Source organism: Sycon ciliatum, chromosome 9 (assembly GCF_964019385.1).
Source record: "Sycon ciliatum chromosome 9, ocSycCili1.1, whole genome shotgun sequence".
Classification (NCBI taxonomy): Eukaryota; Metazoa; Porifera; class Calcarea; order Leucosolenida; family Sycettidae; genus Sycon; species Sycon ciliatum.
The window spans coordinates 12,353,195-12,375,859 of NC_088651.1; the positions used below are offsets into that span (position 1 = coordinate 12,353,195).

Genomic DNA, 22,665 nt, shown 5'->3' on the forward strand with positions numbered 1-22,665 from the left:
CACGCCCCAAACCTAAAAAAAATCAAATATTGACTTGGGCCTGTGGGAGTCTGTGAGAAAACGCTCACTCCTGCCGTTGTGACAGATTCCAGGGCCACGTTGAGGGGCCCTTTCCCACCACCCATGGCTGCTTCTGGACATTTTTAGGTTTGGATCCCGCGCACGGACAGAATGGGCAAGAAAATGTGAAAAAATTGTAAATGCATTTTTTGGCTCCTGGGTGACTCGCACACCGTGGCACTATGCCGGAATGTTGAGTTTTTCCGGCCTGGAAAGCCTGTCAGTGAGGCGCAAGAACTTTTAAATCATGTCCAGAGGGCCAGGATAGTGGCAGGAGTGTGTGGTAGAAAAATTACTCAAATCTATTGAGATACACCAAAGTTACTGTCAATTGAATGCCATAATATTATGAAATTTACGACCAGGCTGTTCAGGTCACGCTGCAGTTGTTTAAACTTTTTATCCATACACGGGAACAGCGATCGGCACCAAACAACAATGCAATCCGTACCATGCACCGAGGCGGCAATGAATATGCAAAATGCGGTGTAATGAACAAACTGTGAGCTTCAGTGGTGCGATGCTAGCTAACCATTGGAAGTGTGAGTGGCACGCTACATGTACATGTACGTAATGAACTACTGCCTCACAATTTCGCGTCTGCAGAACACACTTTCGCCTTTTTCGCTAGAACTTCGCTGTGCAGTTGTGATAGCCAGCCGTTTGATTTACGGGGTCGATCTCTAGCCGTGTAGCAGCTAGCACCGGAGGAGTCATGTAGCAAAGTCAACAAAACCCGGCGCGTGCCATCAAAGACGGAGTCATTTTACGCCCGAAGTTGACGGTGTGGGTGTCTCGAAGGTGGCGCCCGTGGAAGACAGGAACCCTTTCGGCTTTGCTTTCATACAGGAGTCTAGGGCAACGTCCCACGAACAGATACCGTGCTATCCACCAACATACTAGAAAGGGTAAGCCGGCCCTGTATAGTCTGAGGGTTTGGGTTATTTGCTTGAGTGCTCATGCGTGGTGAGATTAATTATGTACACCAAGGCACTCAATGAAAACCTTGGGAAATTAATTCCGTTGTTTCTCAGAGTTTCATGGCTGAACCAATCATCAGACAACGATAATGGAATAGGAGGCAGCGCTAGTATATCTAAGTGAAGAGAGGTGTGATAATACGATAGCGAGAGGAGTAATCGCGTGAATGTATACAGGGACAGGCTATTTCACTCTGCCTGAATCAGGCATTGAGCACTCTTGCAGAACCAAAGCATATTGCCTCTGTAATTATGTACACCAGCAGAAGCTTGTCAGTGAATTTTAAGTAGTGTTGCCATTTCTTTTGTGGACTGAACTCGGACAATAATAATATTATTATTATGATGTTTACGCATTACTGGTGTAGTGCTGTGTGTAGCCATAGGGATGCGCATCAATCGATCAATACTCTGCGTTGCAGTCCACAATGCATGCTAAAGTGTTGGCCATAGCGAGCTCCGACACCATGACTGCGAAGGTGGCGGAGCCAGTCCGATAGGTCAAGCCACGGGAATGGTTTTTGCTTGTTTGCCCACCGGAATGGTTCATGGCGGCGTGCATTGCAAAGCCCGCCCGTCACTCGATCCCCAGCTAGTTCGAGGGTTCCAGGAAATTCGACATAATCATTGCTTTGGTCGAGTCCCTTTTGGCCTCCATTGGACAACCACCAAAAACCTAGTGCAGTACATTTACATGTTGTTGAATTCAAAATCGGATCTGTGCTACCAGTACTACTAGAAAGTAGAGACATAGTCTGACGTCACGCTGACAGTGCATAGCGCACTGCACACATGTACGTGTACTGTACTTGGACTGGGATTGTGCAGTATGTGTTACATGGAGCTAATGTCGTCAAAACCATTAGAACCAACTGGCCAACTTACTAGTGGTCCTTTCTCTCCTCTTTTTGTACTAGTCATGATCGCATGCCAATCTTCATTGCTCCTTCTGATACCCACAGCCTCAGAGGAATCTGTGAAGCATGGCTAATCAGCTGGCCAAGGGCCTCAGCGCCACATTTACCCTATCTTCATTGGCAATATCCGGCGTTTGCGAACAAAAGAGAAAAGCATAATAATAATTTAAACAAACGGCGAGGAGACAATACCCATTTTACATTGCATGAATAAAGTGTAGACAAAAGTCGATTCAGCTTGTCTTATTGATTGTGGTTATCAAAATTAATAATAGTAATAATGATGGATAATAATAGACTGCATCCTAAGTACATTGTCCTGTACAGGATGAGTTTGATCAAAGTAGAGAAACAGAACATGTTGGAGCCAAAATCACCCACACCACCACTTGACGATTTGAGTAGTTTAAATTATACTTGCCTTGGTCTGATTCTCTCACAGGCGGATTTTCAGAGAATAACATCCACAGTTTCACACATCCTTAATTTTAGTAAAGTCCTTCAGACCAAGGGTGTGCTTGTTTGCAATCTTCTCACTGTACAGGCTCTCTATGGAATAGGGGATCACGTCACTATGGCCCGTGCGACCTTGTCTGCTGCAGTATGCGCCCTGCTGATCTGCACCTTCATGGGCATGGTTACAGTGACAACCCAGTCAGCTGCTGCTGGTCCTTCTGCCACCGCCACGTTCATCAATTACAATGCAGGACATGATTATGATGATGTCATGCTTGACATTGATGACGGTATGCTCGACGAGGATGATATCATGGACGATCAGGAGGTCATGGACGATCAGGAGGTCCTGCTTGATGCTGATCACATGGATGATACGGACGCTGATGATAGGGCGGCTTGCCAAAGGAACCTCCAAAGGACTTGGAAAGCTCACCAAAGGAATTTCCACTAAAGGCATCGGCCGTATCATCTCCAAGACAACCAAGGGCCTGCGGAAGGGCGTTCGCAAGGTCATCTCTGGAGCAACGAAAGGAGCAGGTGGCCTGATTGCCAAAGGAATCGGTTCGCTCGTCGCTAAAGGAGCTGGTAGGCTTGTCAGCAAGGCCGCCAAGAAGTTCATCCCCAAACGCCTGGCAAAGGCAGTGAGGAAGACGCTACTGAACGAGAAATTCATCAAGGTGGTGGACAAGATGGGGAAAGTAGTAAACGTGGTCGGTGGGCTGTGCTGCACGGTGGGAATGGCAGTGCCTGTATACGGCGTGTCATGCTGCAAGGGCGCCAAGGTGGGCAAGCAGGTCCTCAACGGGCTTAGGCTCGCACAGCGAATAGCCAAACCACTGGTTAGTGAAGATGAACACCGTCGTAGTCCTCCCTACATGTACTTGTACGTGTACTACGCAAACAATGGCCGTTATCCAATGCCATCTGTCACCTACCCTACACCTCATATGATCAGCTTAGTAGATCGCCTACAAGACGTGGTCTGCTCCATGGCAAGCCTGCAAACAACCTGCCAGTCAGGCATCTACCGGAAACCAATCGCGCACCAAGTCATCAGCCACCATTTCCCAAATGCCGTCACAGCGGCCAATTCCACGCTTTACTCAGTGCGAGATATGGTTAGCGTGCAACAGCCGCCTCGACGCTTCACGTATGGCCGCGTAAGGAAGCCTTCGCCTCAGGACAAACTATGCCAAACACGTCGTCAACGACTTCCTCTCTGTTCCACCTCGACTGCAGTTGCAGGAGGAGCATGCAGAGTTGGTGCGCAACGACCATCAGGAGTATGGTGTGCATCCCTGCAGCTGTCAGCACTTCACCAGCTAAGCGAGCTCATGGTCGACCTCACCCGTGCTCTGCAATCCACTACTTTCCCACAGGCAATCAGGTATTACTAGTTACCCGAACCGGTCCTGCCCTTGGGCAGAACGCCCAAAATTCGGGGTGAATCGCCTCGGTCCCACTGACTTCGAAGCCTATAATATCACTCATTTGTTATTACTTGTTACCCGATCCGGTCTTGCCCTTGGGCAGAACGCCCACGATTCTGGGTGAATCGCCTGAGTAACACTTACGTCGAAGCCTGTCATATCACTCATTTCGGCACATGACATTGCGGAACAGGACACCAGCTGTACAAGAAGCTGTTTCATGGCCTAGCTTCATGTTAATTGTTGCCCATTTTGCGTTCAAACCCTCTTCATGCTTGTGATGTTAGCAACTCAACGAATGTGTTCTCTCTCAATCCAATTAGCGGGGAAGCATTTTAGTGCAAAGATCGCTTTTTTTTTTCTTTTTTTACAATGATCACAGCTGCCCGGCAAAGACAAAAACTGCATATTGGGAGTTTTATGTTTTTTATTTTTTTATAGTGTGGTTTGTTTATCGTAGTTAGATCACTCTGGCGTTAGAGTTGGAATTCAGTCTAAGATTGCTTTGTTTTTCAGTAGACTTCATTGCATGCTTCACACTCTCATGTAATATTTCTTTCCTTTCTTCGTCTTTTTTTGTGAGAGCTTGGACAATCAACATGTCCAACACACACCACTCAAAGAGTTGGTGGACAAGCCGTTGATTATTCACTCTCATTGTAATATCAAAAAGTATTCTTTCTAGACCAAAGAGTGGTATATTTGATAACATTTAATAACGATAGAAATTTTTACGATACTTCTCCAGACGTTTCGTTGTTCTGAACAACATCGTCAGTGGATAAAGAAGAAGAAGATTCTTTATCCACTGACGATGTTGTTCAGAACAACGAAACGTCTGGAGAAGTATCGTAAAAATTTCTATCGTTATTAAATGTTATCAAATATACCACTCTTTGGTCTAGAAAGAATACTTTTTGACACACCACTCACACAGACACACAGACACACAGACAATCCACTTGTCCATGCAAGAAGACAGCAGTGCCTGTTCATTCTGGTGAAGTAAAATAAAATAATTATACCACCCAACCAACTTCATTGCGATCGGTTTTGCCAGTAACTTTGAGCCCTGCTGAGGAGACCTAGCAAGGTTTAAACAGCTGTTCATGTTCAGAGATTGAGTAAAAGAGTGCTATTCGCAAGCTCTCGCCTTTCAGTACTCCCGCAACCATTAGTTCACTGATCAAATCTGTATGACCCAATGAGCATTGTGAATGAATGACCGCAAATGTCTTCTTTAACTTTGAGCCGTGGTGTTGATGTGGTGAGCGAGGTCGGCTAGAGAGTACATGTGATGCAGAGTGTGGATTAAGATGATGATATCCATTGCTTCGGGATGATTGAAGATACAATCATGTACATATGCGTTCAAAGATCGAAGGGCAGGTCAAAGGGCATTCGTTTGTCTGCTTGTACGATGCATGGGTGAAGTGAATGGGATTTTCAATCTTTGACACTTTGGTAGTGCGTCTGATCTACTCACCTCCCATCGCTTTAGGAGCTGCATCTGCACCTTCATCCTAGAAGGCGGTGGCGATCATGCAATCCGTACCCTGCACCGAGGCGGCAATGAATATGCAAAATGCGGTGTAAAGAACAAACTGTGAGCTTCAGTGGAGCGAAGCTAAACAATGGAAGTGTGATTTCCACGTTACATGCACGTAATGAGCGACTACCTCACAACTAATTTTCACGTCTGCAGAACACTCTTTCGCCTTTTCGCTAGAACTTCGCTGTGCAGCTCGATAGCGAGCCGTTTGAATCGCGGGGTCACTCTCTAGCCGTGTAGCAGCTAGCACCGGAGGAGTCATGTAGCAAAGTCAACAAAACCCGGCGCGTGCCATCAAAGACGGAGTCATTTTACGCCCGAAGTTGACGGTGTGGGTGTCTCGAAGGTGGCGCCCGTGGAAGACAGGAACCCTTTCGGCTTTGCTTTCGTACAGGAGTCTAGGGCAACGTCCCACGAACAGATACCGTGCTATCCACCAACATACTAAAACGGGTAAGCCGGCCCTGTAAAGTCTGAGGTGTTGTGGTCTTTGCTTGAGTGCTCACGCGTGGTGAAATTAATTAGGTACACCAGCAGAAGCTTTTCAATGAAATTTAAGTAGTGTTGCAATTACTTTTGTGCCATTACTTTTGTGGACTGAACTCGGACAATAATTATTATGTTTAGGCATTACTAGTATAGTGCTGTGTGTAGCCATAGGGATGCGCATAAATCGATCAATACTCTGCGTTGCAGTCCACATGCATGCTAAAGTGTTGGCCATAGCGAGCTCCGACACCATGACTGCAGAGGTGGCGGAGCCAGTCCAATAGGTCAAGCCACCGGAATGGTTTTTGCTTGTTTGCCCACCGGAATGGTTCATGGCGGCGTGCATTGCAAAGCCCGCCCGTCACTCGATCCCCAGCTAGCTCGAGGGTTCCAGGAAATTCGACATAATCATTGCTTTGGTCGAGTCCCTTTTGGCCTCCATTGGACAACCACCAAAAACCTAGTGCAGTACATTTACATGTTGTTGAATTCAAATTCGGATCTGTGCTACCAGTACTAGAAAGTAGAGACTTATTCTGACGTCACGCTGACAGTGCATAGCGCACTGCACACATGTACGTGTACTGTACTTGGACTAGGATTGTGCAGTATGCGTTACATGGAGCAAATGTCGCCAAAACCATTCCAACCAACTGGCCAACTTACTAGTAGTCCTTTCTAGTCTTTTTGTACTAGCCATGATCGCATGCCAATCTTCATTGCTCCTTCTGATACCCGCAGCCTCAGAGGAATCTGTGAAGCATGGCTAATCAGCTGGCCGAGGGCCTCAGCGCCACATTTACCCTATTTATCATTGACAATATCCAGCGTTTTTGAACAAAAGAGAAAAAGCATAATAATAATTTAAACAAACGGCGAGGAGACAATAACCATTTTACATTGCATGAATAAAGTATACACAAAAGTCGATTCAGATTGTCTTATTGATTGCGGTTATCAAAACTAATAATAGGAATAATGATGGATAATAAGAATAGACTACATGCTGAGTGCATTGTCCTGTACAGGATGAGTATGATCAAAGTAGAGAAACAGAACATGTTGGAGCCAAAATCAACCACACCATCACCGTACGATGTGAGTAGTTTAGAATATCTTTGCCTTGGTCTGATTCTCTCACACGCGGATTTTCAGAGAATAACATCCACAGTTTCACACATCATTCATTTTAGTAAAGTCCTCCAGACCGAGTGTGTGCTCGTTTGCAATCTTCTCACTGTACAGGCTCTCTACGGAATAGAGGACCACGTCATCATGGCCCGTGCGACCTTGTCTGCTGCAGTATCTGCCCTGCTGATCTGCACCTTCATGGGCATGGTTACAGTGACTACCCAATCAGTTGCTGCTGGTCCTTCTGCCACCGCCACGTTCATCAATTACAATGCAGGACATGATTATGATGATGTCATGCTTGACACTGATGACGGTATGCTCGACGAGGATGATATCATGGACGATCAGGAGGTCATGGACGATCAGGAGGTCCTGCTTGATGCTGATCACATGGATGATACGGACGCTGATGAGATGGGTGACACTGGTGATAATGACTACTTCGCACGTGAGGGGCGGGATGAAGACGACGCTGAAGACTGGTCACGTGATGATCTGGAGGTGCTTGAAGGCCATGATCGCCTCCGTACTGAACGATCACCTGTGGCTGGGTGGGGCGTCAGGCGCATTGTGCGCGGCGTCAAGCGAAAGGTGTCTAAAGCGACCAAGGGCATCGTCAGAGGAACCAAGCGCATCGCAAAGGGCGTGGTGAAGACTGTTGCTAGGACGACCAAGGGTGCAGTCAGGTTAACAGGTCGTGTTACAAAAGGCGTGGTGAGGACTGTTTCCAGGACGGCTAAGGGAGTTGCTAAGGGCATCGGACGAGCAAGCAAGGGCATCGGACGAGCAAGCAAGGGCATTGGAAAGGGGATAGGGCGGCTTGCCAAAGGAACCTCCAAAGGACTTGGAAAGCTCACCAAAGGAATTTCCACTAAAGGCATCGGCCGTATCATCTCCAAGACAACCAAGGGCCTGCGGAAGGGCGTTCGCAAGGTCATCTCTGGTGCAACGAAAGGAGCAGGTGGCCTGATTCGCAAAGGAATCGGTTCGCTCGTCGCTAAAGGAGCTGGTAGGCTTGTCAGCAAGGCCGCCAAGAAGTTCATCCCCAAACGCCTGGCAAAGGCAGTGAGGAAGACGCTACTGAACGAGAAATTCACCAAAGTGCTGGACAAGATGGGGAAAGTAGTAAACGTGGTCGGTGGGCTGTGCTGCACGGTGGGAATGGCAGTGCCTGTTTACGGCGCGTCATGCTGCGCGGGCATCAAGGTGGGCCAGCAGGTCCTCAACGGGCTTCGGCTCGCACAGCGAATAGCCAAACCACTGGTTAGTGAAGATGAACACCGTCGTAGTCCTCCCTACATGTACTTGTACGTGTCCTACGCAAACAATGGCCGTTATCCAATGCCATCTGTCACCTACCCTACACCTCATATGATCAGCTTAGTAGATCGCCTACAAGACGTGGTCTGCTCCATGGCAAGCCTGCAAACAACCTGCCAGTCGGGCATCTACCGGAAACCAATCGCGCACCAAGTCATCAGCCACCGTTTCCCAAATGCCGTCACAGCGGCCAATTCCACGCTTTACTCAATGCGAGATATGGTTAGCGTGCAACAGCCGCCTCGACGCTTCACGTATGGCCGCGTAAGGAAGCCTTCGCCTCAGGACAAACTATGCCAAACACGTCGTCAACGACTTCCTCTCTGTTCCGCCTCGACTGCAGTTGCAGGAGGAGCATGCAGAGTTGGTGCGCAACGACCATCAGGAGTATGGTGTGCATCCCTGCAGCTGTCAGCACTTCACCAGCTAAGCGAGCTCATGGTCGACCTCACCCGTGCTCTGCAATCCACTACTTTCCCACAGGCAATCAGGTATTACTAGTTATCCGAACCGGTCCTGCCCTTGGGCAGAACGCCCAAAATTCGGGGTGAATCGCCTCGGTCCCACTGACTTCGAAGCCTATAATATCACTCATTTGTTATTACTTGTTACCCGATCCGGTCTTGCCCTTGGGCAGAACGCCCACGATTCTGGGTGAATCGCCTCAGTAACACTTACGTCGAAGCCTGTCATATCACTCATTTCGGCACATGACATTGCGGAACAGGACACCAGCTGTACAAGAAGCTGTTTCATGGCCTAGCTTCATGTTAATTGTTGCCCATTTTGCGTTCAAACCCTCTTCATGCTTGTGATGTTAGCAACTCAACGAATGTGTTCTCTCTCAATCCAATTAGCGGGGAAGAATTTTAGTGCAAAGATCGCTTTTTTTTTTCTTTTTTTACAATGATCACAGCTGCCCGGCAAAGACAAAAACTGCATATTGGGAGTTTTATGTTTTTTTATTTTTTTATAGTGTGGTTTGTTTATCGTAGTTAGATCACTCTGGCGTTAGAGTTGGAATTCAGTCTAAGATTGCTTTGTTTTCAGTAGACTTCATTGCTTGCTTCACACTCTCATGTAATATTTCTTTCCTTTCTTCGTCTTTTTTTGTGAGAGCTTGGACAATCAACATGTCCAACACACACCACTCACACAGACACACAGACAATCCACTTGTCCATGCAAGAAGACAGCAGTGCCTGTTCATTCTGGTGAAGTAAAATAAAATAATTATACCACCCAACCAACTTCATTGTGATCGGTTTTGCCAGTAACTTTGAGCCCTGCTGAGGAGACCTAGCAAGGTTTGAACAGCTGTTCCTGTTCAGAGATTGAGTAAAAGAGTGCTATTCGCAAGCTCTCGCCTTTAAGTACTCCCGCAACCATTAGTTCACTGCTCAAATCTGTATGACCCAATGAGCATTGTGAATGAATGACCGCAAATGTCTTCTTCAACTTTGAGCCGTGGTGTTGATGTGGTGAGCGAGGTCGGCTAGAGAGTACTTGTGATGCAGAGTGTGGATTAAGATGATGATATCCATTGCTTCGGGATGATTGAAGATACAATCATGTACATATGCGTTAAAAGATCGAAGGGCAGGTCAAAGGGCATTCGTTTGTCTGCTTGTGCGATGCATGGGTGCAGTGAATGGGATTTTCAATCTTTGACACTTTGGTCGTGCGTCTGATCTACTCACCTCCCATCGCTTTAGGAGTTGCATCTGCACCTTCATCCTAGAAGGCGGTGGCGATCATGCAATCCGTACCCTGCACCGAGGCGGCAATGAATATGCAAAATGCGGTGTAATGAACAAACTGTGAGCTTCAGTGGTGTGATGCTAACCATTCGAAGTGTGAGTTCCACCCTACATGCACATGTACGCACCGGTAATGAGCTACTGCCTCACAATTTCACGTCTGCAGAACACACTTTCGCCTTTTTCGCTAGAACTTCGCTGTGCAGTTCGATAGCGAGCCGTTTGATTTACGGGGTCGCTCTCTAGCCGTGTAGCAGCTGGCACCGGAGGAGTCATGTAGCAAAGTCAATAAAACCCGGCGTGTGCCATCAAAGACAGTGTGTCATTGTACGCCCGAAGTTGATGGTGTGGGTGTCTCGAAGGTGGCGCCCGTGGAAGACAGGAACCCTTTCGGCTTTGCTTTCGTGCAGGAGTCTAGGGCAACGTCCCACGAACAGATACCGTGCTATCCACCAACATACTAGAAAGGGTAAGCCGGCCCTGTATAGTCTGAGGTTTTCGGGACTTTGCTTAAGTGAGATTAATTATGTACACCAAGGCACACAACGAAAACCTTGGCACATCAATTCCGTTGTGACTCAGAGTTTCAGCATCAGACAACGATAATGGAATAGGAGGCAGCGCCGGTATATCTAAGTGGAGAGAGGTGTGATAATACGATAGCGAGAGGAGTAATCGCGTGAATGTATACAGGGACAGGCTATTTCACTCTCCCTGAATCAGGCATTGACCACTCTTGCAGAACCAAAGCATATTGCCTCTGTAATTATGTACACCAGCAGAACCTTGCCAGTGAATTTTAAGTAGGGTTGCAATTACTTTTGTGGACTGAACTCGGACAATAATTATTATGTTTAGGCATTACTCGTATAGTGCTGTGTGTACCCTTAGGGCTAGCTGCGCATCAATCGATCAATACTCTGCGTTGCAGTCCACAATGCATGCTAAAGTGTTGGCCATAGCGAGCTCCGACACCATGACTGCGGAGGTGGCGGCGCCAGTCCGATAGGTCAAGCCACCGGAATGGTTTTTGCTTGTTTGCCCACCGGAATGGTTCATGGCGGCGTGCATTGCAAAGCTCGCCCGTCACTCGATCCCCAGCTAGTTCGAGGGTTCCAGGGAAGTTGACATAATCATTGCTTTGGTCGAGTCCCTTTTTGCCTCCATTGGACAACCACTAAAACCTAGTGCAGTGCATTTACATGTTGTTGAAGTCAAATTCGGATCTGTGCTACCAGTACTAGAAAGTAGAGACTTATTCTGACGTCACGCTGACAGTGCATAGCGCACTGCACACATGTACGTGTACTGCACTTGGACTGGGATTGTGCAGTATGTGTTACATGGAGCAAATGTCGCCAAAACCATTAGAACCAACTGGCCAACTTACTAGCAGTCCTTTCTCTCCTCTTTTTGTACTAGTCATGATCGCATGCCAATCTTCATTGCTCCTTCTGATACCCACAGCCTGAGAGTAATCTGTGAAGCATGGCTAATCAGCTGGCCGAGGGCCTCAGCGCCACATTTACCCTATTTATCATTGACAATATCCAGCGTTTGTGAACAAAAGAGAAAAAGCATAATAATAATTTAAACAAACGGCGAGGAGACAATAACCATTTTTCATTGCATGAATAAAGTATAGACAAAAGTCAATTTAGATTGTCTTATTGATTGCGGTTATCAAAACTAATAATAGGAATAATGATGGATAATAAGAATAGACTACATGCTGAGTGCATTGTCCTGTACAGGATGAGTATGATCAAAGTAGAGAAACAGAACATGTTGGAGCCAAAATCAACCACACCATCACCGTACGATGTGAGTAGTTTAGAATATCTTTGCCTTGGTCTGATTCTCTCACACGCGGATTTTCAGAGAATAACATCCACAGTTTCACACATCATTCATTTTAGTAAAGTCCTCCAGACCGAGTGTGTGCTCGTTTGCAATCTTCTCACTGTACAGGCTCTCTACGGAATAGAGGACCACGTCATCATGGCCCGTGCGACCTTGTCTGCTGCAGTATCCGCCCTGCTGATCTGCACCTTCATGGGCATGGTTACAGTGACAACCCAGTCAGCTGCTGCTGGTCCTTCTGCCACCGCCACGTTCATCAATTACAATGCAGGACATGATTATGATGATGTCATGCTTCACAATGATGACGGTATGCTCGACGAGGATGATGTCATGGACGATCAGGAGGTCATGGACGATCAGGAGGTCCTGCTTGATGCTGATCACATGGATGATACGGACGCTGATGAGATGGGTGACACTGATGATAATGACTACTTCGCACATGATGGGCGGGATGAAGACGACGCTGAAGACTGGTCACGTGATGATCTGGAGGTGCTTGAAGGCCATGATCGCCTCCGTACTGAACGATCACCTGTGGCTGGGTGGGGCGTCAGGCGCATTGTGCGCGGCGTCAAGCGAAAGGTGTCTAAAGCGACCAAGGGCATCGTCAGAGGAACCAAGCGCATCGCAAAGGGCGTGGTGAAGACTGTTGCTAGGACGACCAAGGGTGCAGCCAGGTTAACAGGTCGTGTTACAAAAGGCGTGGTGAGGACTGTTTCCAGGACGGCTAAGGGAGTTGCTAAGGGCATCGGACGAGCAAGCAAGGGCATCGGACGAGCAAGCAAGGGCATTGGAAAGGGGATAGGGCGGCTTGCCAAAGCAACCTCCAAAGGACTTGGAAAGCTCACCAAAGGAATTTCCACTAAAGGCATCGGCCGTATCATCTCCAAGACAACCAAGGGCCTGCGGAAGGGCGTTCGCAAGGTCATCTCTGGAGCAACGAAAGGAGCAGGTGGCCTGATTCGCAAAGGAATCGGTTCGCTCGTCGCTAAAGGAGCTGGTAGGCTTGTCAGCAAGGCCGCCAAGAAGTTCATCCCCAAACGCCTGGCAAAGGCAGTGAGGAAAATGCTACTGAACGAGAAATTCATCAAAGTGCTGGACAAGATGGGGAAAGTAGTAAACGTGGTCGGTGGGCTGTGCTGCACGGTGGGAATGGCAGTGCCTGTTTACGGCCCGTCATGCTGCGCGGGCACCAAGGTGGGCAAGCAGGTCCTCAACGGGCTTCGGCTCGCACAGCGAATAGCCAAACCACTGGTTAGTGAAGATGAACACCGTCGTAGTCCTCCCTACATGTACTCATACGTGTACTACGCAAACAATGGCCGTTATCCAATGCCATCTGTCACCTACCCTACACCTCATATGATCAGCTTAGTAGATCGCCTACAAGACGTGGTCTGCTCCATGGCAAGCCTGCAAACAACCTGCCAGTCGGGCATCTACCGGAAACCAATCGCGCACCAAGTCATCAGCCACCGTTTCCCAAATGCCGTCACGGCGGCCAATTCCACGCTTTACTCAATGCGAGATATGGTTAGCGTGCAACAGCCGCCTCGACGCTTCACGTATAGCCGCGTAAGGAAGCCTTCGCCTGAGGACACACTATGCCAAACACGTCGTCAACGACTTCCTCTCTGTTCCGCCTCGACTGCAGTTGCCGGAGGAGCATGCAGAGTTGGTGCGCAACGACCATCAGGAGTATGGTGTACATCCCTGCAGCTGTCAGCACTTCACCAGCTAAGCGAGCTCATGGTCGACCTCACCCGTGCTCTGCAATCCACTACTTTCCCACAGGCAATCAGGTATTACTAGTTACCCGAACCGGTCCTGCCATTGGGCAGAACGCCCAAAATTCTGGGTGAATCGCCTCGGCCCCACTGACTTCGAAGCCTATAATTTATACTGAGTACTTCGAAGTATAATATCACTCATTTGTTAGTACTTGTTACCCGATCCGGTCTTGCCCTTGGGCAGAATGCCCACGATTCTGGGTGAATCGCCTCAGTAACACTTACGTCGAAGCCTGTCATATCACTCATTTCGGCACATGACATTGCGGAACAGGACACCAGCTGTACAAGAAGCTGTTTCATGGCCTAGCTTCATGTTAATTGTTGCCCATTTTGCGTTCAAACCCTCTTCATGCTTGTGATGTTAGCAACTCAACGAATGTGTTCTCTCTCAATCCAATTAGCGGGGAAGCATTTTAGTGCAAAGATCGCTTTTTTTTTTCTTTTTTTACAATGATCACAGCTGCCCGGCAAAGACAAAAACTGCATATTGGGAGTTTTATGTTTTTTTATTTTTTTATAGTGTGGTTTGTTTATCGTAGTTAGATCACTCTGGCGTTAGAGTTGGAATTCAGTCTAAGATTGCTTTGTTTTTCAGTAGACTTCATTGCATGCTTCACACTCTCATGTAATATTTCTTTCCTTTCTTCGTCTTTTTTTGTGAGAGCTTGGACAATCAACATGTCCAACACACACCACTCACACAGACACACAGACACACAGACAATCCACTTGTCCATGCAAGAAGACAGCAGTGCCTGTTCATTCTGGTGAAGTAAAATAAAATAATTATACCACCCAACCAACTTCATTGCGATCGGTTTTGCCAGTAACTTTGAGCCCTGCTGAGGAGACCTAGCAAGGTTTAAACAGCTGTTCATGTTCAGAGATTGAGTAAAAGAGTGCTATTCGCAAGCTCTCGCCTTTCAGTACTCCCGCAACCATTAGTTCACTGATCAAATCTGTATGACCCAATGAGCATTGTGAATGAATGACCGCAAATGTCTTCTTTAACTTTGAGCCGTGGTGTTGATGTGGTGAGCGAGGTCGGCTAGAGAGTACATGTGATGCAGAGTGTGGATTAAGATGATGATATCCATTGCTTCGGGATGATTGAAGATACAATCATGTACATATGCGTTCAAAGATCGAAGGGCAGGTCAAAGGGCATTCGTTTGTCTGCTTGTACGATGCATGGGTGCAGTGAATGGGATTTTCAATCTTTGACACTTTGGTAGTGCGTCTGATCTACTCACCTCCCATCGCTTTAGGAGCTGCATCTGCACCTTCATCCTAGAAGGCGGTGGCGATCATGCAATCCGTGCCCTGCACCGAGGCGGCAATGAATATGCAAAATGCGGTGTAAAGAACAAACTGTGAGCTTCAGTGGAGCGAAGCTAAACAATGGAAGTGTGATTTCCACGTTACATGCACGTAATGAGCGACTACCTCACAACTAATTTTCACGTCTGCAGAACACTCTTTCGCCTTTTCGCTAGAACTTCGCTGTGCAGCTCGATAGCGAGCCGTTTGAATCGCGGGGTCACTCTCTAGCCGTGTAGCAGCTAGCACCGGAGGAGTCATGTAGCAAAGTCAACAAAACCCGGCGCGTGCCATCAAAGACGGAGTCATTTTACGCCCGAAGTTGACGGTGTGGGTGTCTCGAAGGTGGCGCCCGTGGAAGACAGGAACCCTTTCGGCTTTGCTTTCGTACAGGAGTCTAGGGCAACGTCCCACGAACAGATACCGTGCTATCCACCAACATACTAAAACGGGTAAGCCGGCCCTGTAAAGTCTGAGGTGTTGTGGTCTTTGCTTGAGTGCTCACGCGTGGTGAAATTAATTAGGTACACCAGCAGAAGCTTTTCAATGAAATTTAAGTAGGGTTGCAATTACTTTTGTGCCATTACTTTTGTGGACTGAACTCGGACAATAATTATTATGTTTAGGCATTACTAGTATAGTGCTGTGTGTAGCCATAGGGATGCGCATAAATCGATCAATACTCTGCGTTGCAGTCCACATGCATGCTAAAGTGTTGGCCATAGCGAGCTCCGACACCATGACTGCAGAGGTGGCCGAGCCAGTCCAATAGGTCAAGCCACCGGAATGGTTTTTGCTTGTTTGCCCACCGGAATGGTTCATGGCGGCGTGCATTGCAAAGCCCGCCCGCGCCCGTCACTCGATCCCCAGCTAGCTCGAGGGTTCCAGGAAATTCGACATAATCATTGCTTTGGTCGAGTCCCTTTTGGCCTCCATTGGACAACCACCAAAAACCTAGTGCAGTACATTTACATGTTGTTGAATTCAAATTCGGATCTGTGCTACCAGTACTAGAAAGTAGAGACTTATTCTGACGTCACGCTGACAGTGCATAGCGCACTGCACACATGTACGTGTACTGTACTTGGACTGGGATTGTGCAGTATGTGTTACATGGAGCAAATGTCGTCAAAACCATTCCAACCAACTGGCCAACTTACTAGTAGTCCTTTCTAGTCTTTTTGTACTAGCCATGATCGCATGCCAATCTTCATTGCTCCTTCTGATACCCGCAGCCTCAGAGGAATCTGTGAAGCATGGCTAATCAGCTGGCCGAGAGCCTCAGCGCCACATTTACCCTATTTATCATTGACAATATCCAGCGTTTTTGAACAAAAGAGAAAAAGCATAATAATAATTTAAACAAACGGCGAGGAGACAATAACCATTTTACATTGCATGAATAAAGTATACACAAAAGTCGATTCAGATTGTCTTATTGATTGCGGTTATCAAAACTAATAATAGGAATAATGATGGATAATAAGAATAGACTACATGCTGAGTGCATTGTCCTGTACAGGATGAGTATGATCAAAGTAGAGAAACAGAACATGTTGGAGCCAAAATCAACCACACCATCACCGTACGATGTGAGTAGTTTAGAATATCTTTGCCTTGGTCTGATTCTCTCACACGCGGATTTTCAGAGAATAACATCCACAGTTTCACACATCATTCATTTTAGTAAAGTCCTCCAGACCGAGTGTGTGCTCGTTTGCAATCTTCTCACTGTACAGGCTCTCTACGCAATAGAGGACCACGTCACTATGGCCCGTGCGACCTTGTCTGCTGCAGTACGCACCCTGCTGATCTGCACCTTCATGGGCATGGTTACAGTGACTACCCAGTCAGCTGCTGCTGGTCCTTCTGCCACCGCCACGTTCATCAATTACAATGCAGGACATGATTATGATGATGTCATGCTTGACACTGATGACGGTATGCTCGACGAGGATGATATCATGGACGATCAGGAGGTCATGGACGATCAGGCGGTCCTGCTTGATGCGGATGACATGGATGATACGGGCGCTGATGAGGTGGGTGACACTGGTGATAATGACTACTTCGCAAGTGATGGGCGGGATGAGGACGACGCTGAAGACTGGTCACGTGATGATCTGGAGGAGCTTGAAGGCCTCCATCGCTTTCGTACTGAACGATCACCTGGGGCTGTGTGGGGCGTGAGTAGCATTGTGCGCGGCGTCAAGCGAAAGGTGTCTAGAGCGACCAAGGGCATCGTCAGAGGAACCAAGCGCATCGGAAGGGGCGTGGTGAAGACTGTTGCTAGGACGACCAAGGGTGCAGCCAGGTTGACAGGTCGCATTGGCAGGCGTGTGTTACGGACTGCTGCCAGGACGACCAAGGGTGCAGCTCGGCTAACAGGTCGCATTGGCAGGCGTGTGTTTCGGACTGTTGCCAGGACGACCAAGGGTGCAGCCCGGCTAACAGGTCGCATTGGCAGGCGTGTGTTTCGGACTGTTGCCAGGACGACCAAGGGTGCAGCCCGGCTAACAGATCGCCTCGGCAGGCGTGTGTTACGGACTGTTGCCAGGACGACCAAGGGCGCAGCCCGCCTAACAGGTCGCATTGGCAGGCATGTGTTACGGACTGTTGCGAGGACAAGAAAGGGTGCAGCGCGACTAACAGGTCGCATTGGCAGGCGTCTGTTGCGGACTGTTGCCAGGACAACCAAGGGTGCAGCCCAGCTAACAGGTCGCATTGGCAGGCGTGTGGTACGAACTGTTGCAAGGACGACCAAGGAAGTTACTAAGGGCATCGGACGAGCAAGCAAGGGCACCGGAAAGGGGATAGGGCGGCTTGCCAAAGGAACCTCGAAAGGACTTGGAAAGCTCACCAAAGGAATTTCCACTAAAGGCATCGGCCGTATCATCTCCAAGACAACCAAGGGCCTGCGGAAGAGCGTTGGCAAGGTCATCTCTGGAGCAACGAAAGGAGCAGGTGGCCTGATTGCCAAAGGAATCGGTTCGCTCGTCGCTAAAGGAGCTGGTAGGCTTGTCAGCAAGGCCGCCAAAAAGTTCATCCCCAAACGCCTGGCAAAGGCAGTGAGGAAGACGCTACTGAACGAGAAATTCATCAAAGTGCTGGACAAGATGGGGAAAGTAGTAAACGTGGTCGGTGGGCTGTGCTGCACGGTGGGAATGGCAGTGCCTGTTTACGGCCCGTCATGCTGCAAGGGCGCCAAGGTGGGCAAGCAGGTCCTCAACGGGCTTCGGCTCGCACAGCGAATAGCCAAACCACTGGTTAGTGACGATCAACACCGTCGTAGTCCTACCTACATGTACTCGAACGTGTACTACGCAAACAATGGCCGTTATCCAATGCCATCTGTCACCTACCCTACACCTCATATGATCAGCTTAGTAGATCGCCTACAAGACGTGGTCTGCTCCATGGCAAGCCTGCAAACAACCTGCCAGTCGGGCATCTACCGGAAACCAATCGCGCACCAAGTCATCAGCCACCGTTTCCCAAATGCCGTCACAGCGGCCAATTCCACGCTTTACTCAATGCGAGATATGGTTAGCGTGCAACAGCCGCCTCGACGCTTCACGTATGGCCGCGTAAGGAAGCCTTATCCTCAGGACAAACTATGCCAAACACGTCGTCAACGACTTCCTCTCTGTTCCGCCTCGACTGCAGTTGCAGGAGGAGCATGCAGAGTTGGTGCGCAACGACCATCAGGAGTATGGTGTGCATCCCTGCAGCTGTCAGCTCTTCACCAGCTAAGCGAGCTCATGGTCGACCTCACCCGTGGTCTTCAATCCACTACTTTCCCACAGGCAATCAGGTATTACTAGTTACCCGAACCGGTCCTGCCCTTGGGAAGGACGCCCAAATTTCTGGTTGAATCGCCTCGGTCCCAGTGACTTCCAAGCCTATCAGATCACTCCTTTTGGCACATGATGTTGCGGAGCAGGACACCAGATGTACAAGAAGCTGTTCCATGGCCTGCCTTCATATTATTTGCGCCCGTTTTGCGTTCAAACTTCCTGGATGCTTGTGATGTTAGCACCTCAACGAACTTTCTCTCTCTAATAAAAAATAAAAATAAAATCTACATTGTAGTTAGCGTGAAAACCTACCCTTGTAGTGCAAAGCTCGCTTTGTTTATCGCAGTTAGAGCACTCTGACTTTAGCGTTTGGATCCTGTCTAAGAATGCTTTGTTTTTCAGTAGACTTCATTGCGATCGGTTTTGCCAGTGATTCCAAGCTCTGCTGAGGAGACCTAGCAGGGTTTGTAACAGCATGTTGTTGTTGTTGTTCAGAGATTGAGTAAAAGAGCGCTATTCGTAAGCTCTCGCCTTTCACTACTTGTACTCCCGCTACCATCAGTTCACTGATAACATCTGTATGACGCAATGAGCATTGTGAAGGAATGACCGCAATTGTCTTCTTCAACTTTGGGGCTGTGGTGCGGTTGTGGTGAGCGAGGTCGGCTAGGGAGTACATGTGGTGCAGAGTGTGGATTAAGATGATGATATCCATTGCTTCGGGATTATTGAAGATACGCTCATGTACGTACAGGCAGGCATTGTGGGATGTTCTAAAACCATGATTGAGAAACAGGGTACCAGGTCCAAGTCCTGCTTGGAAGCGGAAGGATTTTTGCCAGCCGTGCTGCGACCCACAGTTAATTTGGGGACTCGTGGCCTGGCACGAGGAAAACATGGGTGCAGTGAATGGGATTTTCGGTCTTTGACCACTTGCTGGTAAGCTGATCTACTCAGCTCCCACTGCTTTAGGAGCTGCATCTGCGCCTTGATCCTTGAATGGTGGTGGCATTCCTACGGATGTTGAAAACTCGACCTCTAGCCGGGTCTGACGCGAACGCGAACCGTGAATTGTTTTTGAATCACGTACGTTCAAAGATCGAAGGGCAGGTTGAAGGGCATTCGTTTGTTTGCTTGTATGATGCATGGATGCAGCGAATGGGATTTTCCATTTTGGTGGATCTGATCTACTCACCTCTCACCGCTTTAGGAGCTGCATCTGCATCTTCATCCTAGAAGCTAGGCGATGGCGATCGTGCGGATGCGGAGAGCCCAGTTAGTTACCTGAGTCTCACCGGAACCGTAGATTTGTTTTTGCGATGCACCTCGTTCCATCACCACTACCACCACCGCCACATGCGCTTATATGGAGGTGGAACTAATTTTATTGTTGATCAACAGGCCGAAAGCTGCTGCTCACCCTCGTGATGCAAATCTTGGCATTGATTGCAGCTGCATGTATACGTGGAGTGTAATGTGATTGATGTAAGCCTAGCCTTGTTGGATAGATAACACGATATGGATGCGTTATAGAATACACCAATTCTTAGGATGTTTGACATGTGATCTCTGTATTACCAGGTTTGAAGTCAGTGTGGTCATCGGCACACGACTTGGCTACCTGAATGCTGGTTTGCAGACTCGCAGCACGCGCAATCCGCCCTTCACGCCCTCACGCCTGAAGCGAGCCAGTGAGCGGAGTCCGGAAGTAACCAGGACATGCTTGAGTAACCTGGACATGCTTGACTAGCCGTGCGAAGAACAACAATCTTGTAGTTGCGTTTATGGATTCCCCACATCGAGGGAGTCTACGTCTTTATTTCAATAGCATGCGCATATTACACTGCAGTATGCGCATATACATGTACACTGCAGTATGCGCATATACACTGTAGCATGTACATTTACACTGTAGCATATACAGTGTATGCAAGCAATGGTTACCACAGTGTTGGCAACTGAAATCCGACCGCTTAGCGGTGCATTCACATTCTAGCGGTCTCTATTTTCGTAGTTTTGCTATCCCGTGTGGGGTCTTTGCGATGTGAGCGCACGGCTCGTTGGTCGGATTTCAGTTGCAAGCACTGTAGTATGCAAGGCACGCTACAGCGGAACGCTGGTATGACATACCCTGGGGGCATCGGGAAGGTTTAGATGGACTTAGTATCCGAGGTGTTTCTTATCCCAACATACTTCAGTATGGGTCATGACGTCAATATCACACGTACTCTGGACAGTGTACGTACTAAGCAAGGCTATGAGTCATCTTTTCGGAGAACGAAATAAGTGAGTTCCATCGCAGTGTGCTAGTAGAGTGCATGAACAGTAGTGGTATTTAACATGTCGAGTGCTTTTCAGATTCTCGCATTCTTACCATGCAGGCCAGGCAGCATGATTGCATAGGTAACCCTCCCAGTATTGCAATCAAATTGTCCCATTTGTCTCCCCAACCTCTTTTCCTTGCTCGTCCTTCACTCGGTGCGAGCTCTATTCTGATCTGTACCAGGCTCAGCACATCGTTGCCCAACACAGTGTAACACAGCGTTCTTCCGGAAGAAATCCGCTGCGAGTTATTGCCTCTGCCGAGTACATGTAGTGGTGATCCGGGGGTGCTGGTCCACTGGCGGGCAAAGCGCGAGTTGTGGCCCTCAGCTCCGATCGACACACGAAGCGACCTCCATCCCGTCAATCTTGCGTTGTGTTGTTGCGGTCAGCAGATACGTCTTCATGATAATGTATTCTAGATAGTGGATGTCTACGTCCACTGTGACAGAAAGTGATCGGGGGCTGACTGCTTCATCTCGTCCGAAGAGCACACTGTTGCATAGGATCGGTCTTCTGCAGCGCCCTCAGAATGCATCGTCTCACCATCAATGCATTGGTTCTGCTGATTATCACGCTAGCTGTGCTTGGAAGAAAGGACGATCACGTGGTCTCGCCACCTGATGGCATTCGACACCACGGCGAAGGCCATGTCAACGCAGCCACGATGGTGTCCTCGACTGAGACGAGGCCATCAACGCCACACCGACGGTCACGTAGAGGATTAGCCAGTCGTATCTTCCAGCGCCTGAAGGCAGTGGGACGGAAACTACACAGCGGTGGAAAGGCGGCATGGCGCACGTTTGTGAAGGGTCTAAAGAAGGGCGGCGCGGGCGTACTGACGGCGATGGCCAGCAAGACAGGCCGCAAAATTGCGACCGGCTTAAAGCATGCGTCGACGGTTGTGTCTCTGGTGTGCTGCACGGTCGGATCAATAGCATTCCCAGTGGCTGGCGTGCCGTGTTGTGCCGCTATTAAGATCGTAAAGCGCGTGATAGGTCACGTGAGCAAGGCACAGTCTATTGCAGCTGGTGTTCAACGCAATTGTCGTCCAAATCGACGAAGCAGCAGCAGAAGACGAGACGTGTTACAGAGCTATGAGCGATCCTGGGGCCCCAAATCTCACGCTTCGGAATTAGCATCCGCAGGTCTAAGACAAGGCGTCCCGGATATGCCTTTCCTGTCTGACAAGGACGTCACTAGTCTGCAACGTGACGTCATAGTGGTGCACACCACGCTTCGCGCTTGCGGCGGATACGGCGATCGACGAGATGTCATCATGGAGCGCACAATCAAGTCCACATTGTCCACGCTATCGAAGAGCGGCGGTAGCAGCAGCATTTCGAGCCATTCTATCAAGGCTGCTCGTATGTTATTACCACAACGGAAGGCACGCACGTTGACGACGAGATCACGCTACGAGGCTAACCCAGCCAACATGTTTCGTTCTGCATATCTCACCA

The 22,665-nt window shown here is 48.6% G+C and overlaps 3 protein-coding genes across 5 annotated transcripts; all 3 read left to right on the top strand.

The window, feature by feature from the left end:
- The first annotated feature begins 823 nt into the window (after positions 1 to 823).
- LOC135824534 (uncharacterized) lies at positions 824 to 5,096 on the top strand. Its single transcript, XM_065337270.1, has 2 exons — positions 824 to 968; positions 2,502 to 5,096. The coding sequence occupies exon 2, from the start codon at positions 2,659 to 2,661 to the stop codon at positions 3,811 to 3,813; it is 1,155 nt and encodes a 384-aa protein (XP_065193342.1). The 5' UTR covers positions 824 to 968; positions 2,502 to 2,658; the 3' UTR covers positions 3,814 to 5,096.
- A 582-nt stretch (positions 5,097 to 5,678) lies between these two features.
- LOC135824983 (uncharacterized) lies at positions 5,679 to 14,780 on the top strand. Of its 3 annotated transcripts, none has more exons than XM_065337721.1 (2): positions 5,679 to 5,851; positions 12,073 to 14,780. In XM_065337721.1, exon 2 carries the CDS (start codon positions 12,103 to 12,105, stop codon positions 13,780 to 13,782), a length of 1,680 nt encoding a protein of 559 aa, XP_065193793.1. In that variant the 5' UTR covers positions 5,679 to 5,851; positions 12,073 to 12,102; the 3' UTR covers positions 13,783 to 14,780. The 3 variants fall into 3 exon arrangements, with proteins under 3 accessions (XP_065193793.1, XP_065193791.1, XP_065193792.1); XM_065337719.1 differs by lacking the exon at positions 12,073 to 14,780 and adding an exon at positions 7,133 to 9,587 and having other exon boundaries at positions 5,681 to 5,851; XM_065337720.1 differs by lacking the exon at positions 5,679 to 5,851 and adding an exon at positions 10,411 to 10,570.
- Positions 14,781 to 15,366: 586 nt separating this feature from the next.
- On the top strand, positions 15,367 to 19,508 carry LOC135825374 (uncharacterized). Its single transcript, XM_065338110.1, has 2 exons — positions 15,367 to 15,535; positions 16,823 to 19,508. The coding sequence occupies exon 2, from the start codon at positions 16,853 to 16,855 to the stop codon at positions 18,905 to 18,907; it is 2,055 nt and encodes a 684-aa protein (XP_065194182.1). The 5' UTR covers positions 15,367 to 15,535; positions 16,823 to 16,852; the 3' UTR covers positions 18,908 to 19,508.
- Positions 19,509 to 22,665: the final 3,157 nt, after the last annotated feature.